Source organism: Myxocyprinus asiaticus, chromosome 39 (assembly GCF_019703515.2).
Source record: "Myxocyprinus asiaticus isolate MX2 ecotype Aquarium Trade chromosome 39, UBuf_Myxa_2, whole genome shotgun sequence".
In the NCBI taxonomy this organism is placed as follows: domain Eukaryota; kingdom Metazoa; phylum Chordata; class Actinopteri; order Cypriniformes; family Catostomidae; genus Myxocyprinus; species Myxocyprinus asiaticus.
In genome coordinates this window covers 40,609,915-40,626,384 of record NC_059382.1, presented here as the reverse complement: position 1 = coordinate 40,626,384, position 16,470 = coordinate 40,609,915, and the positions used below count along the sequence as shown (strand labels likewise).

The following is a 16,470-nucleotide window of genomic DNA, read 5'->3' as shown; positions in this document are numbered from 1 at the left end:
GCCTTTTGTGTTCAACAATGACGTTTTATTACAGGCAATTTCTTGGGACATCAGCAATAATATAACTTTCATTTATTTTTGGTATCATCTTTCGGATGTTTGTTAGCCTGTCCCCAGCCCAGTGTTTCCAACTCACAATATGCACATTTTGAAAAAACAAAATATGGAAATAAAAGCTAGTATTTATTCTCTATTTTCAGTGGACATAATATACTGTATTTGTATGTGTGTGTATACAGTACACTGCATTCATAAAGTATTCAGACCCCTTTCATTTTTTCACAATTTGTTATGTTGCAGCCTTATGCTAAAATGCTTTAAATTATTGTATTTTTCCCCCCACATCAATCTATACTCCATACCCCATAATGACAAAGCAAAAAAAATATTTTTGATAACTTTGCAAATTTATTAAAAAGGAAAAAAACTGTTATATCACATTGACATAAGTATTCAGACCCTTAACTCAGTACTTAGTTGAAGCACCTTTGGCAGCAATTACAACCTCAAGTCTTTTTGCGTATGTTGCGACAAGCTTTGCACACCTGGATTTGGGGATTTTCTGCCATTCTTCTCTGCAGATCCCCTCAAGCTCTGTCAGGTTGGATGGGGACAGTCGGTGGATAGCCATTTTCATGTCTCTCCAGAGATGTTTGATTGGGTTCAAGTCCGGGCTCTGGCTGAGCCACTCAAGGACATTCACAGAGTTGTTACTAAACCACTCTTGTGTTGTCTTGACTGTGTGCTTAGGGTCATTGTCCTGTTGGAAGGTGAACCTTCGGCCCAGTCTGAGGTCCTGAGTGCTCTTTACCAGGTTTTCATTAAGGATGCATCTGTATTTTGCTGCGTTCAGCTTTCCTTCAACCCTGACCAGTCCCCCAGTCCCTGCCACTGAAAAACACCCCCACAGCATGTTGCTACCACCACCATGCTTCACCGTTGGGATGGTATTGCACAGGTGATGAGCTGTGACTGGTTTCCTCCAGACATGACACTTGGAATTGGATCAGTGGAGTGTTGCAGTGATGGTTGTCCTTCTGCAAGTTTCTCCCATCTCCACACATGATCTCTGGAGCTCAACCAGAGTGACCATCGGGTTCTTGGTCACCTCTCTTACCAAGACCCTTCTCCCCTGACTGCTCAGTTTGGCCGGGCGGCCAGCTCTAGGAAGAGTCCTGGTTGTTCCAAACTTCTTCCATTTAAGAATTATGGAGGCCTCTGTGATCTTGGGAACCTTCAGTGCAGCCGAAAAAAATGTTGAAGCCTTCCCCAGATCTGTGCCTTGACACAATCCTGTCTCTGAGCTCTGCAGGCAGTTCCTTTGACCTCATGGATTGGTTTTTGCTCTGATATGCATTTTCAGCTGTGAGACCTTATATAGACAGTTGTGTGCCTTCCCAAATCATGTCCAATCAATGGAATTTGCCACAGATGGACTCCAATCAAAGTGTAGAAACATCTCAAAGATGATCCAGAGAAATGGGATGCACCTGAACTTAATTTCAGGTGTCATAGCAAAGGGTCTGAATACTTATGTTAATGTGATATTTCAGTTTTTTTCTTTTTAATACATTTGCAAAGTTATCTTATGCACTGTATATATATATATATAAACACATGGTATAAAAGACATAAAGTTGTGTCAACCCTGTTACCATCATAACTCCACTTATTGTAGACCAAACTATTGTAGAATAAAAACTCCTCTTCTTTATCACTTTATCACAGTTTCTTTTTCATCTACTAGAAACCAGATGATCCAGCACATACTGTTCTTCACTGAAGTTTGTTCAGATGCTGTGAGAGAGTGAACTCATCTGGAATGCGTCAGCTCTCTGCTTATCTTGATGGCTGTTATGTAACTGTTTTATAAACAGCAGCATTCTTCAGACGTCTCTGTGAGCTCCAGCGCTGTGGATCAGGATCATGTTCTGCTGGGTTTCACTGGTTCTCATCTCTCTGGTCCAGCACAGTCCAGCTTTCCCAGTCTCTCAGGAACCTCCAGTGTCTTGCAGAGGATGGTTTTCTGGATCTGTGGATCATCTCAACACTATTCAACACTCTGAGGTACAGTCTGTGATGTGTAGTACATACACCATCCATTTAATACTTATGGTTTGGGCTATCTTCAAATTACTATGAATAACAGTATTATTAGTGATCTCTTAAAGAATGCTAAACCTGTTTCCCCCTCAGATTTAAAATGACATTTTGTATTTGTGATACATCCAACATTGGGTGAATTACTCAAAAATGGTAATCAGATTACTTTGTGGAGAAAGTAATTGCATTACTAACTACTTCACTTTTAAGTTACTTTCTACAGTGCTCTCTAAACGTTTTTCTGTTCAGTGAATTCAAAATAATGTCTATATTTCCTCCTCGTTCACTGTTGTCACACTAACACAAACAGACGTACATATGCACATAATTCATTCTTTAAATGGTTTCTAAACAAATATTATTTTTGAAATACATGTAAGTAATGTACTAAAGTAATTCACTTTATTGAAATGTAATTTGATTACGTGACTTTAAATTGCAATGTTATGCAACTTTTGCCTTAAAATAATTTTATTCCAGTAACTAATTACTTTGTAATCAGATAACACACAACATTGGACACATATTACATACACAACACAGAGAAATCTTTAAAACATCATTATTTAATCATAATTACGACACTTGCAAACATTTGCTGTACAAAGACATTTACAATGCGTGACCAAAGCATTTTTTCGTAATTTCTGCAGCTGTAAAAACTATTTGCCTCAACAAATATCTTCACTTCAAAATAAAAAAAAAATGTTTACTCCAAAAATCTAAATACTTTACTGAGTCCAAAATCCCCCATTAACAAATAGACATAAAAACGTTTAATATCCAACATAACAGAATGTCTCAGATCACTATTTTCCAATGACAAATATGAGATAATTTATCAAAACTGTTTGGATGGAATAAATCTCACAAATGTTGATATTCAGATGAAATATCAAGATTAAGAGGAGCACAGACATTAAATAAAGGTGTTGAGATGAGATTTAGTGCCATCTGTGGTCAAGAGAAAGGGGGGGGGGCGTCTTCCCCCATCTTACCCTTCTGTATATATACAGTATATAATAATTATAATATTATAATAATATATTATTTAGTAGCTTTTATATATATATAAGGTACTGTATTACATTAAGCCACAATATGTTTGCATTTAACTTTCCACAGATGTGGTTAGTAAGAGATTTAATCACAGTAAAATCATGTTAACACACATATTGTTTATGTTTTGTGTCTATACTTTTGAAACAGTGAGTATTTTAATGTTTACAGATTGACCCCATTGACTTCCATTGTAAGTGTCTCACTGGAACACACATTTGTGATTTTTTTAAGAAAAGGAGGAACGAGTCAAATTAATTTTTGTGGTAATCAACATTATGACATAATGCTGTTGATTGAGATTAACTTGTATTGAACCTGGAATATTCCTTTGAACAGTCCTAAAAGAGGCTTCATTATCTTTATGCATATATATAATTTTTTTCTTTCTTTCTTTTGATTTTGTGGTTAAACATCACCTGAACAAGTTTTGTGAGATTTATCCCTTTATATCAGTAACATGGTCTATGATGTTTGTATGTATCCATTCTCAATATGACCTATGTGATGATTATGTGGATCAATTCACATGTAAACACGGATCAATGCTGCGACTCACATCAGTGTATAGTGTGAAATACCCCACCGCTCAGTCCTGTCCTGTGATGACCCCATGGTGACGATTGACCCCGACGATAACGGTCTCCTGGAACTCATTTGGAGCCACGATCTCCACTGACATGACCGGCTCCAGAATCACAACATTAGCTTTCTTCATCACTGACGAGAGAGAATTATGATGAATAAGAAACATCCAGCTCAGATCAGCTAAAGTCACGGAGTGATTGACAGTGTTCATACCCTGTTTGAGAGCACCCTCTCCAGCCCTAATGAAGGAGATTTCATTAGAGTCCACCATGTGATGCGCTCCATCATCCAACACTCTTGTGATGAGGACCTTTCTCACATGCTTCCCTGAAACCCTGAGAGAACCAAGCAGAATGAGTAAAACCCTCTTAACTGTGGTAAAATCTTAAATGGCAGCAACAGAAATGTGATAAAAGACACAATAGTTACATTATTATTAATAACTATCATAATAATAATTGGAATGAACGACTTTTCCAAGTCATATAGTACATTCATCTAACTGTAGATGGATTACATTTGCCAAACAATGTCTTAACATGCAAATTAATACAGACTGTGCGCTCACAGGTGTGCATTTATATGCATTTCACAACAACACTGTACACTGAATAATCCATTTTATAAAGGAAAACCATGCCATGTAAAGAGGAGCGGGATGAGATGGTGTAAATACTGATGTTTATTAAAATTGTAATAAAATATAAAAATTAATAAATAAAATGTAAAAAAAAAAAAAATGTAACCCCATTTTTATTGTTACTTGTAATGTTAGATTGGTGTATATAAATAAAAATGATTAAATAGAATTATTCATTGTGTTTATGTAGTGAAAAACTGTGTGTTAAAACACCTTAATTATTTTTAAATAGATATTTACTGTATTTTACTTGATATTCAAAGATTCATTTGTGTCATCATTCAAAAATATTAATGGAAGTCATTGTGTTGCATTTTGTATGCTAAAAAATGTTTAAGTAAAAAGATATTTAGGTAAATAGTGGTTATTAAAACTGTAATAAAAATAGAATAAAAAAAAAAAAAAGAAAACAAAATTTAGAATATAAATGTTTGTAAAATAAAATAAACATTTTCCAACCCTTTTTCAAGTTAATTTTATCGTTACTTTTAATATTGGTGCATATCAACGCAAATGCTTAAATACAATTCTTCCTTGTGTTCAAAATGCCTTGTAAAATATGCCTTCAATATTTTAACTATACATTTTGTACTGTACTTTACTTTTTGCATTTTGAATATAATTGGCTACATTGTCTGATGGTTGAAATGATGGTACCTATAAAATCTGCCTATTAAACTGCTCTTTTAAAACTAATTTTACACTGTTTTGCAATCAGGAAACTGTTGTTAGCTGCAAAAAAAGTTAACCTGTCTCTTTAAAAGTGGGCGGGACTACAGCACACTAACTGTCCAACAGGAAGTGCAACACTCATGTGTCTGTAATGCACTGCAGCTCCATCAGTTATTGCAGCAGAAACTGTTCTCACACAGGATGTTTGTTTAACACTGATCACATGATCTCTCTTCTGCCGAGTACACAACACAGCCTGTAACTCTTGACTCTTTGTCTTGACTCTGTGACAGTCTGAGAGCAGAGCAGTAGACATGTCTACAGGAGATCTGGTGCCCACACATTACCCAGCCCGCCGGGCAGCTCAAGTCGCCCTACACTACATCAACACACACTACGGCTCGCCCTTCAGAGTGTTCGGACTGAAGGAAGTGCACAGGGCGCGAGCAGAGGTGAGTCACACACTACACTTCAGATCATTATTGGGGAAACTGTGAGATTTTATTCTTTTCCAGGACTAGAAAACACAATTTTAAAATTCCCTGATATTTCCAGGTTTTTCATGATTGTGGGAACACTGAGGGATAGTTCACCCAAAACTGTTGATTCAAACCCATAAGACTTTCTGGAGATGTCAGTCATCATTCACTTCCATTGCATCTTTATTCCACACAATGAAAGTGAACGTTGACTGAGACTAACATTCTGCTAAACATCTCCCATTGTGTTCCACAGAAGAAAGTCATATGGGTTTGGAACGACATGAGGGTGAGTAAATCATGACAGAATGTATATTTTCTGTTCTCTGCGCTGCTAGTGGAAAAGGTTGTGGCTTTAGGGCTGGGAACCGTGAACCAGTTCTTGTTCAGAACACTTCCATTGTTTTAAAATACTACAACTGTATCAATTTCATGACTTTCGGTTCCGTTAATGATTCCCATTGGAACACCGTACTAACGCCAGCACATAATTCCTGAACGAATGATGAGCCGGTTATTTTGGATCTACCGCATGAAACACACAGAACAACCAATGTAGTCTGAATTCTGAACAAATGACTCTCATGAGCCGGTTCTTATAGGTAATCAAAAACACTAACAGTTTAGTAGGAGCGGTTATTGAATTGTTATAATAATAATTAATTTAATTTATATATCACACATTATATGTTTTTGCACATATACAGTGAAATTCTTTTTTTTTTTTACATATCCCAGCTAAGCTGGGGTCAGAGTGCAGGGTCAGAATTGTTCTTCAGTGATGACTTTCATCATGTCTAACACAAATGAAATGAGAAGTGTTCCTGTGTTGTGTGATGTTGTACTTGAGTCTCCTGAGACTTCAATCAGGCAGTTACTGACTCACTGTTCATTTGACAATGTGTACTTGAAGAGACACAAGTTTTATTGTGATCAGTGGAATTTTATAAAAGAACAAATCAGTGAAGTGTGTAATCACATTTATTTTAGAAATGCTATTTAATATATATATATATATATATAGTTCAGATCAATTATTGGTTTATTTCTGCTCTGATGAAATCTGAAATTAGCTGAGGGCATTCTTAAATACAATAAGAATTGGAATCGTAATGTGAATCTCAGGTTCTAAGTGTGTACTGTAAGTCACTTTTGGAGAAAACAACTAATTCTTGACTGTTGACAGGATGTTGCATCAGAAGGGAGGAAGTACGACCTGGACTTCTCTGTGACGGACTGGGCCAGTGGGGTATGATCCAGTTCTGATCATTTCTGTTTGAAATGTTTAATCCAGGTAACACTACTGATTTGCTCAGAGAGATGCTGTTCACGTCCTGATGTGACATGATTTCAGTAGTGAGGATGAGACGTAATGAGCACAGCACAAGACCATCATCATGTGCATTTAGTCAAGTAGGATTTATATTAAATACGTTTTTCATCAGTTTTGTGTACTCTGCATCTGTTGTGACAGTGCGCATGTAATCTGAGAGGACATCTGTAATGCACTGGATGTTATATTAGTAATTATAAATCATTTATTACATCTCAATTGATTCATTGAATTTGAAAAGGATAATTCACTCAAAAATGAAAATTCTCTCATCATTTCCTCACCCTCATGCCATCCCAGATGTGTATGACTTTTCTTCTGCAGAACAAAAATGAAGATTTTTAGAAGAATATTTCAGCTCTGTATGTCCATACAATGCAAGTGAATGGTGACCAGAACTTTGAAGCTCCAAAAGCACATAAAGGCAGCATAGACGTAATCCATACAACTCCAGTGGTTTAATCCATGTGAATAATATGTATATTCACTTTCAAAATGTGAAAGAGTGTGAAAGTGGAGATTTACAGTAAAAAAACAAGACTTAAATATTGATTTGTTTCTCACCCACACCTATTATATCACTTCAGAAGATATGGATTTAGCCACTGGAGTTTTATGGATTAATTATAAGCTGCCTTTATGTGCTTTTTTAGGCTTCCAATTCTGATCACCATTCACTTGCATTGTATGGACCTACAGAGCTGAAATATTCTTCTAAAAATCTTCATTTGTGTTCTGCAGAAGAAAGAAAGTTATACACATCTGGGATGGCATGAGGGTGAGTAAATGATGAGAGAATTTTCATTTTAATTGTCAGATCAATACAATCATTTTTTTTTTCTTATTTTCTAGTAATGTTACAGACCTTATTTTACTCTAATTCAAAACCATTAGAAATTCAACAGGGAACCCATATGGCTGGAATATTGTATTTGGGCTTGTAGGTCTACTAGTACATCTGTCCTGACTTGTGGCAGTGTTGTTGTTTGTCAGGGGTCAGTGTTGCGGTGTTCAGCGCAGGTGTTGTTCTCCAGGAGTGAGCAGCACAATCTACCTGAGGTTCAGTGCCACTGTGAGGGGCTTCAACAACTCAACACCTCGTCTGACGAGGAAGATTTCTACCATAAACACAACACGCCTGACCACCACGTCTCTGCTCAAGATATACCAGGTACCATGATCACACAACTACACTCGCCAACACTAATGTTCCCAATTGCACCAGTGTAATTAAACAACAATCTATATCCATTCAGTGGCCACAAATACTGTTCGTTCTCAAGTCACACTGAAAACTGTCTGAAAGTCATTGCATATAGAATATCACACAAATGCCACAGAACTCACTTCATGTTTTTGGAGTGATATTTGCTCAAAGAAATTGACTGAACTGGTGTGTTGGTAATTTTTAGTGGATGTATGAAGTTAGTTCTCCTAAAGTTCACACTGGTGAGTTCAACACATTCACTAGCAACACACAAAGACACTGATTTACTGAGATCCCAAATAACAGCTATTCATTTGCTTGTGTAATCAATCAAATTGCATGTGCACTTTGTGGGCGTGTTGCAGGTGATTTGCTAAGGATAACTGTGTAGTGGACACTTCAAAAGAAGGCTTTTGAATGTGGTAATTGACCCTTTGCTAAGCCCCACCTTAAAAGCATTTCTGACCAATTCTGTCTTAGCAACTATTGCCGGGATGCCATTACTCTGACATACGTTTGCTGTTTTCCAATGAGTGTTTGAGTTGTTTTAAGTGGGATTTTATCAAAATAATCTAAAATATGTAAATCACATTGTTGACAGGTAATAGTGATATGAGTTACACAGAGAGGATACATGCAGTGTTTTTTCTTTCTTTTAAAAAAATCTTTAAAACTAAAATTGAGAGAGCATGCTATGGAAGTGTGTCATTCCTCATTCCCAAATAAACATGAATAACATCAGCATGGACACCTACATTTTCTACAAGCTAAATCAGAGCTAATAACTTAACATTCATTCATTTATGTATTGTTTCAGGTCATAGTAAAGGCGATTAAAAAATAAAGAGTTCACAGCGTCATTGTGTGTGTGTGTGTGTGTGGTATAAGCAGTTCTTTTCACAAATGAAGCTTTTCTCTTTTCAAGTGACAGTGATAATCATTTGCCTCAATTCTGATTCACAGTCTGCACAGTTTTCAATCAAATTAATCATTTCTTTTACAATAAACTTTAGATAAATATGCATTACAATGCAACGTAAGGAAACATCAGTTCCATTTATGAGAATATTTTGCCAAAATCTGCACTGTTCACGGCAGTCTCCCATTCATTCCAATGGGGAGTTCTGCAGAGCCTGTCAGAGTCAAGGGGGGTGGAGCTTAGCGAAGGGTCAATTGCATGAAATGTTTCCATACCACTCACAGCTAAATACCAATTCATTTTTTATTCAATATAATGTAGGATAGGGCATTTATTATAATGCAAATTTACATTAGGCTTATATTTATAAAATGTTACGATATCATCATGCAATACCTGATAATGAGCAAGTAGTTGTAAGATCAGTTAATGAGAATACCCATGCATGACACTCTTCTCTTGAAACAGTTCAAACAATTGCAAATGTATGCTTGTTCGATGTCTCTTTATGTCATGAGCTTTGGTATTTTGTTATACGCATTGACATTCAGACATTTATAGGCGTGACTTAAGTGTCCAGATGAGTAACTGTCTTTCTCACTGTATTTGTAGACAGCTACGGTAACATGAGTCAAGAGATGAAGCCGTTCTGGCATTTGGCTCATGTGGCCGCTTCTTTCATCATGCTACAAGAATCCAACGAGAACACGGAGTATAATATGGCACAGGTGGCCAGCGTTATACAACAGGCGAGTAGATACACAACATTACTACCTCCAAATGAAGCTCAGAACTGATCAGAGCTGCTTCAATCAATCAATTAATGAGCAATAAATTGAACACACTTGACTGAATTTATTTCTCAGATTTGAAAACCTTTCCATCTGAAGGCTTCTGTTTAAATGCATGGGATTCATTTTGCAGACTAGTAGAAATTGTGCCTACACATGAATGTATTTCCAAAGCCAAATTTAAATGTAAAAGATTAAATGGATGTTTGGAGCAGATGTTATTGTCACAGGATTGTGAGGATTGCACTAGCTGAACTTTACAACATTATCTGTTTCAGGAGAGCAAAGACAACCAGCTGATGTTGAAGTATCACGTTCTGCTTCATGATCTGCCCTCCCAGGTGACAACAACACAAAACACTGTATAGACACTCTAATGTCCTCAAAAGAAGTCCTTTAGTCTTGTGTATTCATGTATTATGTGTTTGTAGGAGATCATTCATTGGAAGCTGTTGGCATCCTGGTCTCCAGATGGTGGCGTCAGAGTGCTGGAGACTGAATGGCAGCCCAAATGCCCCCACAATGCCAACCTGCCCAACAGCACTGTACCAACAACAAATTCCACTGCAAACTGAGCTCTTTTATATATACTGTGTGCATATCTATAACTTCACATGCACTATATCTGTGTGCCAATGACCAACGGTTTCTGATCGAGCTGAATAAAGAGAGGTAAAACATGTCACCTGTGTGCAGTTTATTCACTGGAAATCATCTCAAAGTTAAAAGTGCAAAAAGCTAAAACCTCTTGAATCTCCACTCACTCCTAACATAATTATTGGCATCTTGCAACTCATCTAGTAGATTCTAGAATGGTATCTTGTGGATGTGTGCAGGTATGAATGAATATTCTGAGGTGTTTACATGACTCGTACATAGTCAGAATATAACTGAAGCCAGATTTGTATCAGAATATTCTTCTGGTAACACATTGAAGAGCATTTTATGTCAGTTTATGGCTTTGTTAAATCCAGATTTATGTCACTTTTAACGTAGGAACAAATGCCAGATCATGTTTACTGGATTAAGAGCTATTTCTGCAGCTGCACACGACTAGAAAACTGTATAGTCACAAGAGAAATGTTCCTAGGCCTGGAAAATGTTATGTTTGTTTGTGATTTAACACCATGCCAGCTTCCATGGTGAAATGCAATAAAAGCTATAGTGATTAAAACCTATATGAGGTTTTTCAAATCTATTTTTGATCAATACAAGAAATGATTCTGGACTTCACCGTTAAAAATCTTTTCAAGAGTGTCAGTCTGGAAAATCTATTATTGCAACGCTGACATCCAAAAACATCAGAAAAGACGCAGAATCAAATCTAGGGCTGTCACGATTAGGACATCTGGCTGACGATTAATTTTCATATAAATTGTCATACTTCCAGGTTCAATACAAGTTGTCTGAGGTGAATCTCATGAAAACATGTACAGGACATATTTCAGACCAAAATCAAAAGGAAATACATTATAGTTACAGATTAATAATTAATACATTTAATTATTATTGTTATTTTTTTGCATTGTGACATTTTCATGGTAATTAAGTAAAACCATCTCATTACTGTAAAGCAAAAAAATCTCATTTTTATTACTATAATGCATTTCTTGCAATTATTATCAGTAGTTTTAATGTAATACAGTGATTTTATATTATTATTTAAATGAGCATATATTAAAAGGCAGTACAACAAAAGCTACCATGATATTTCACAATTCAAATAATATATCTTTGTTTTTTTTTGTTTTTTTTTTTTTTGTTTTTTTGTATCACAGTAATAAGTTTGTGTTATGGTGATGAGAACCTGTAGTGATAATGTGCAATAATGTCACAATGCAAAACATCATAATGGTCTTAAACAGGCTTAATTTTCTTTTTGCAAAATATCATTTCTTATTTCTTTTATATTTTTGGTTAAAAGGGGAACCTGTCAATTTTATTATTGTAATACAGCAACCCTTTACAGACATGATGGAGAAAGAATCACCATTGGCTAGTACATTTTTGGTTTTACTCGCCAGACTCTTGACAAGATGTATGCGTAATGCAACTGAACACTAAAAATATTTATTAAGAACCAAGAAGGGGGCATCATCATATACTATATATATATATATATATATATATATATATATATATATATATATATATATATCCAGTATAAATATATTAGTTTTCATATATATGTTTTCATGTAATAAAGTATGCGAGATTGTACATTTCATTTTCATATTTTGCTTAACGTCATTATAATCACATTTTAGCTTGTGTACAAATGTAAAGATGTCACATTCTATCAATTTATATGATGTCATGAAACTGTCAATGTTTGAAATTTCATACAAATTTTTTACAAAATATTCACAAAGTTGGAACCTAATGAAAACAGAATTATAAAAATAATAATTTAAGTGCTACTATATCAAAACTGCAATGCAATGCAAAAACAAGACAAAAAAAAAATTACCAAACCCCTACATATTTGTTAAATTCTTTCATTTTTACAGTCAAGTTCTGAAGTTAAAATATTTAATAATGCCTTTTAAATATTTATACATTTACACGTTTGTTTATATGCACTTGTGCGATTTACTTTGAGTTTACATTGATATGTGTCACTAGCACTAAATTGATACTGTCTCTTTAAGAGAATGGCAGCTCTGTGAGCAAATGTTGTTTACGGTTAATGAGCGCAGTGCACGTTAATGAGAGAGAAGTTGCACGGTTGTTTTTCCTTCATCTGTGTGATGTATGATTAGAAATATTGTTTCTTTTTATCTTTTTGATCATCAACTGACTGTAAATAACAGAAAGGATTTTAAAAGAGACATAAAATGAAATTGGAGTGTGTAGATCTTGTCTTTGGACACAAAATCCTTTTACTTATATAATGTGTATGACTTGCTTGTAAAAATATTTATTGAACATGTTCTCAAATTCAAATCTACAAGCTCGAGTTTTTACCTTCTAACAGATGTTCAACAGGCGTGTTACTGGTCTGTAACCATGCTTTAAAATGGAGAATGTTGTGAAAACAGTCTGGGGAAAAGTTTAATCGAAGTCAGAGATGATGCCATTTCACGGGCTGAACTGAAGTGATGGTGACAGCGCGATCACGACAGATCCGGACACACTGCAGCCAAATAAGATACATTTTCTTCAGGGCACGTAAAATCTGAATATTTATTCACCAGTGGCTAATAACAGACATATTTTAGACGCATAGCGTGAACATTTTGTCGCAATGTAGAGGGCTATACAGTAAAAACATCTGAATGAGAATTGGGGAGTAAAATGTGCGTAAGTGTCTTGAAAATAATGTCACAATGCCAAAAAAAATCGTAATTGTCCTATATGTACGCTTGATTTCCTTTATGCAAAACATAATTTCACATTTTTGGGGGGTTAAATATGACCAGGATATTTTCTTGACTGTTTTCATGAGATTTTCTCACATTCAGTCTTATACATGATGAAACATCACATACAATAGAGAGGTTGGCATTAGTGCGGGCAGTGAATGTATCTCCACTGGCACAGTCAATGCCAAACAGAGCACAGATGTCTGTTGCATTCACCTCCTCTACATCCTGAAGAACACATGACACAACCCACAAACAACTCAAACACAACAAGACATTTGTCATTGATAGAAAACTGTTATTCAATAAAAGTACAAATAAAACCTCCCTATTCAACATTCTCCAGTCTGTTTTACTTATATGAAGTAAACATTTGTTTATGTGTCTCACCTCCGTGGAGTCGTACGAGTCTCTGAACTCTGACCTCTTCCCCATGCAGGTGTTGTAGATGTATTCTGTTTCCTTCAGACAGCCCTGATACACACGCACATATGTCAGCTGACCAAAACGACCCGCCTGCAGACACAAATTAAACACAGTTACACAACTCACATCAACTCTAAAAACATGAGTGCGCTTCTTACAGTTGCATTTCTTATTAAATTACTCTTCATTTAAGAGTATTCTAGAGCTTGTAGCTCACCTCAAGTCTGAAGGCCAATCCAACAAACGGTTGTGTGGCATCTCTTGTTGGATCCATAAAAATGTTCATGCTGTCACTGCTCTCCCTGAATAGCACATATATTTACACAAATATTGTATAATTACAGATGCTTTACTAATCAGAGGTGCATGACAGCAATGACCTTTTCATCTTTAAAACATTATGATGGTGCTTTGAAAAGTGTGAAAATGCGTTTAATTATGACAATAATGTCACGATGCAAAAAAATAGGCAACATTTTCCAAAACAGGCAAAAATATTTTGGGGTATAAGGGTGATTCCCATGAAACCTGTCAAGAAAATTCCCTGGTTCTATTTTACTTCAAAATCTAAAGTATAAATTATATTTTTCATATAGAAAATAAAGTTCATTTTTAGAAACATTAAGATTTTTAACAATGTGACATTCTTTTCATGACAGTTACACACATTTATCCCCCAATTCTCATTGGTGATTGGTTATGAGACTGACTGTATACGTTGACAGACTCTCACAAACACACACTCACTCACTCACACACACACACACACACACACACACACACAAAATCATACACACACACACTCACACACAAACACACTTACACACACACACTTACAAACACACACTTACAAACACGCACACACTTATTTAATCTCGCATTTAGAAGTAATTGAAGAAACCTACACTGTCTGACCAAAAGAAAAGTTGCATGCACTAATATTTCATTGGACTGCCTTTAGCTTTGATTATGACGTGCATTTGTCATGGCATTGTTTCGACAAACTTAAGTAACGTCACAACATTTATTTCCGTCCAGTGTTGCATTAATTTTTGGCCGAGATCTTGTATTGATGACGGGAGAGTCAAACCACTTCGTAAAGTCTTCTCCAGCACATCCCAAAGACTTTCAATGTGGTTAAAGTCAGGAATCTGTGGTGGCCAGTTCATATGTGAAAATGATTCCTCATGCTCCCTGAAACACTCTTTCACAATTTGAGCCCGATGAATCTTGGCATTGTTGTCCTGGAATATGCCCGTGCCATCAGGGAAGAATAAATCCATTGATGGGATAACCTGGTCATTCAGCACATTCAGGTAGTCAGCTGACTTCATTTTACTGCTGCATAACGTTGCTGAGCCTCGACCTGACCAACTGTAGCAACCCCAAGTCATAACACTGCCTCCAGAGGCTTGTACAGTGGGCACTATGTATGGCGGGTGCATCATGCGCTTCCCTTCTTACCCTGACGCGCCCATCGCTTTGGAATACGAAACATCTGGACTCATCAGACCACATGACCTTTTTCCATCACTCCACAGTCCAATCTTTATGCTCCCTAGCACATTGAAGTCGTTTTTTCCAATTAGCCTCACTAACAAGTGGCTTTCTTGTGGCCACACAGCTGTTTAGTCCCAATCCTGTAAGTTCTCATCGCATTGTGCATGTGGAAATGCTCTTACTTTCACTATTAAACATAGCTGTGAGTTATACTGTCGATTTTTTACGATGTGACTTCACCAAGTGTTTTAGTGATTTCTGATCACGATCATTCAAGATTTTTTCGACCACATTTCTTCCGCAAAGCTGACAGTTCACCACTATCCTTCCAGGTTTTAATAATGCGTTGGACAGTTCTTAACCCAATTCCAGTGATTTCAGCAATCTCATTAGTTGTTTTCTTTGTTTGATGCAGGTCAATAATTTGCCCCTTCCGAAACACAGTAACATCTTTTCCACAACCACGGGATATGTCTTCCGACATGGTAGTTTAAGAAATGAGAAGCTACACACTGCATCAGTTAGGGTTAAAAGAATTGTTTCCAGCGGAAACAAATTAATCACTGCAATAATGATCCAATCATCGGCTCTTAACTATCTGCTTATTTAAATCCAAATGGTGTCTTTTTTTTGACCAGGCAGTGTATAAATGAATATGAGTCGGTCCACCAGGATGACCGTTAACTTTTAAATTGTGCAGGCGCTGATTTATGTGGAAAGTGCGTGTGGTGGGAAGAAGACACATGTTATATAATTATTGTATGTTTTTCACATCTCTTCATTGTAATGAATTCAAATGCCATACACTGTGATTTTTATTTCTACATTAAATGAAATGCTGAACCACGCTGATGTCAGTCATTGTTATCTATCAACCTTTCTGAAACAGTTATAAAAATAAATAAATAAATAAAATGATTAAAAAAAAAAAAACATAATGTGAACAAAAAATAAAATCTAAAAATAAGCATTAGAAAACGTTCTGTATAAGTTTGTTTTAATTCTATAAGGAGTTTGTGACTGAAGTTTATGGTTATAAAAACAGAACCTAAAGAGAACGTTCCTAGAACTGAATAGTTAACATTTCTATGCTGAAAACTTTTATCTGTTTATGTTGTGAAACCTACAGCTAGAAAGCGCTCCCACAGGTACAGAAAAGACAACAGATTAAAGTGTGCAAAAGAGTTTTGTGTATTAAGAGCATTGTGTATGTGCCGATTTTTTTTTATTAGTTCCAATTAAAATGGAAGAATTGTGTGAATGCCATGAAAACATGTACAAGTCACATCTCACCCGAAAGCAAAAGAAATGATAAATTGTATTTTGCTAAAGGAAACTCTTAGGACCCTGAAGGTTTTTTTCCATTGTGACTTTATATTCATGACATT

At 35.9% G+C, this 16,470-nt stretch overlaps 1 protein-coding gene across 1 annotated transcript; it reads left to right on the top strand.

Annotated features, from left to right (window-relative positions):
- Nucleotides 1-1,876: 1,876 nt before the first annotated feature.
- On the top strand, nt 1,877-10,473 carry LOC127429812 (latexin-like). The gene is made up of 7 exons (XM_051679053.1): nt 1,877-2,067; nt 5,356-5,514; nt 6,728-6,790; nt 7,868-8,045; nt 9,613-9,749; nt 10,070-10,132; nt 10,223-10,473. Exons 1-7 carry the CDS (start codon nt 1,927-1,929, stop codon nt 10,364-10,366), a joined length of 885 nt encoding a protein of 294 aa, XP_051535013.1. The 5' UTR covers nt 1,877-1,926; the 3' UTR covers nt 10,367-10,473.
- The last annotated feature ends 5,997 nt before the right edge of the window (nt 10,474-16,470 follow it).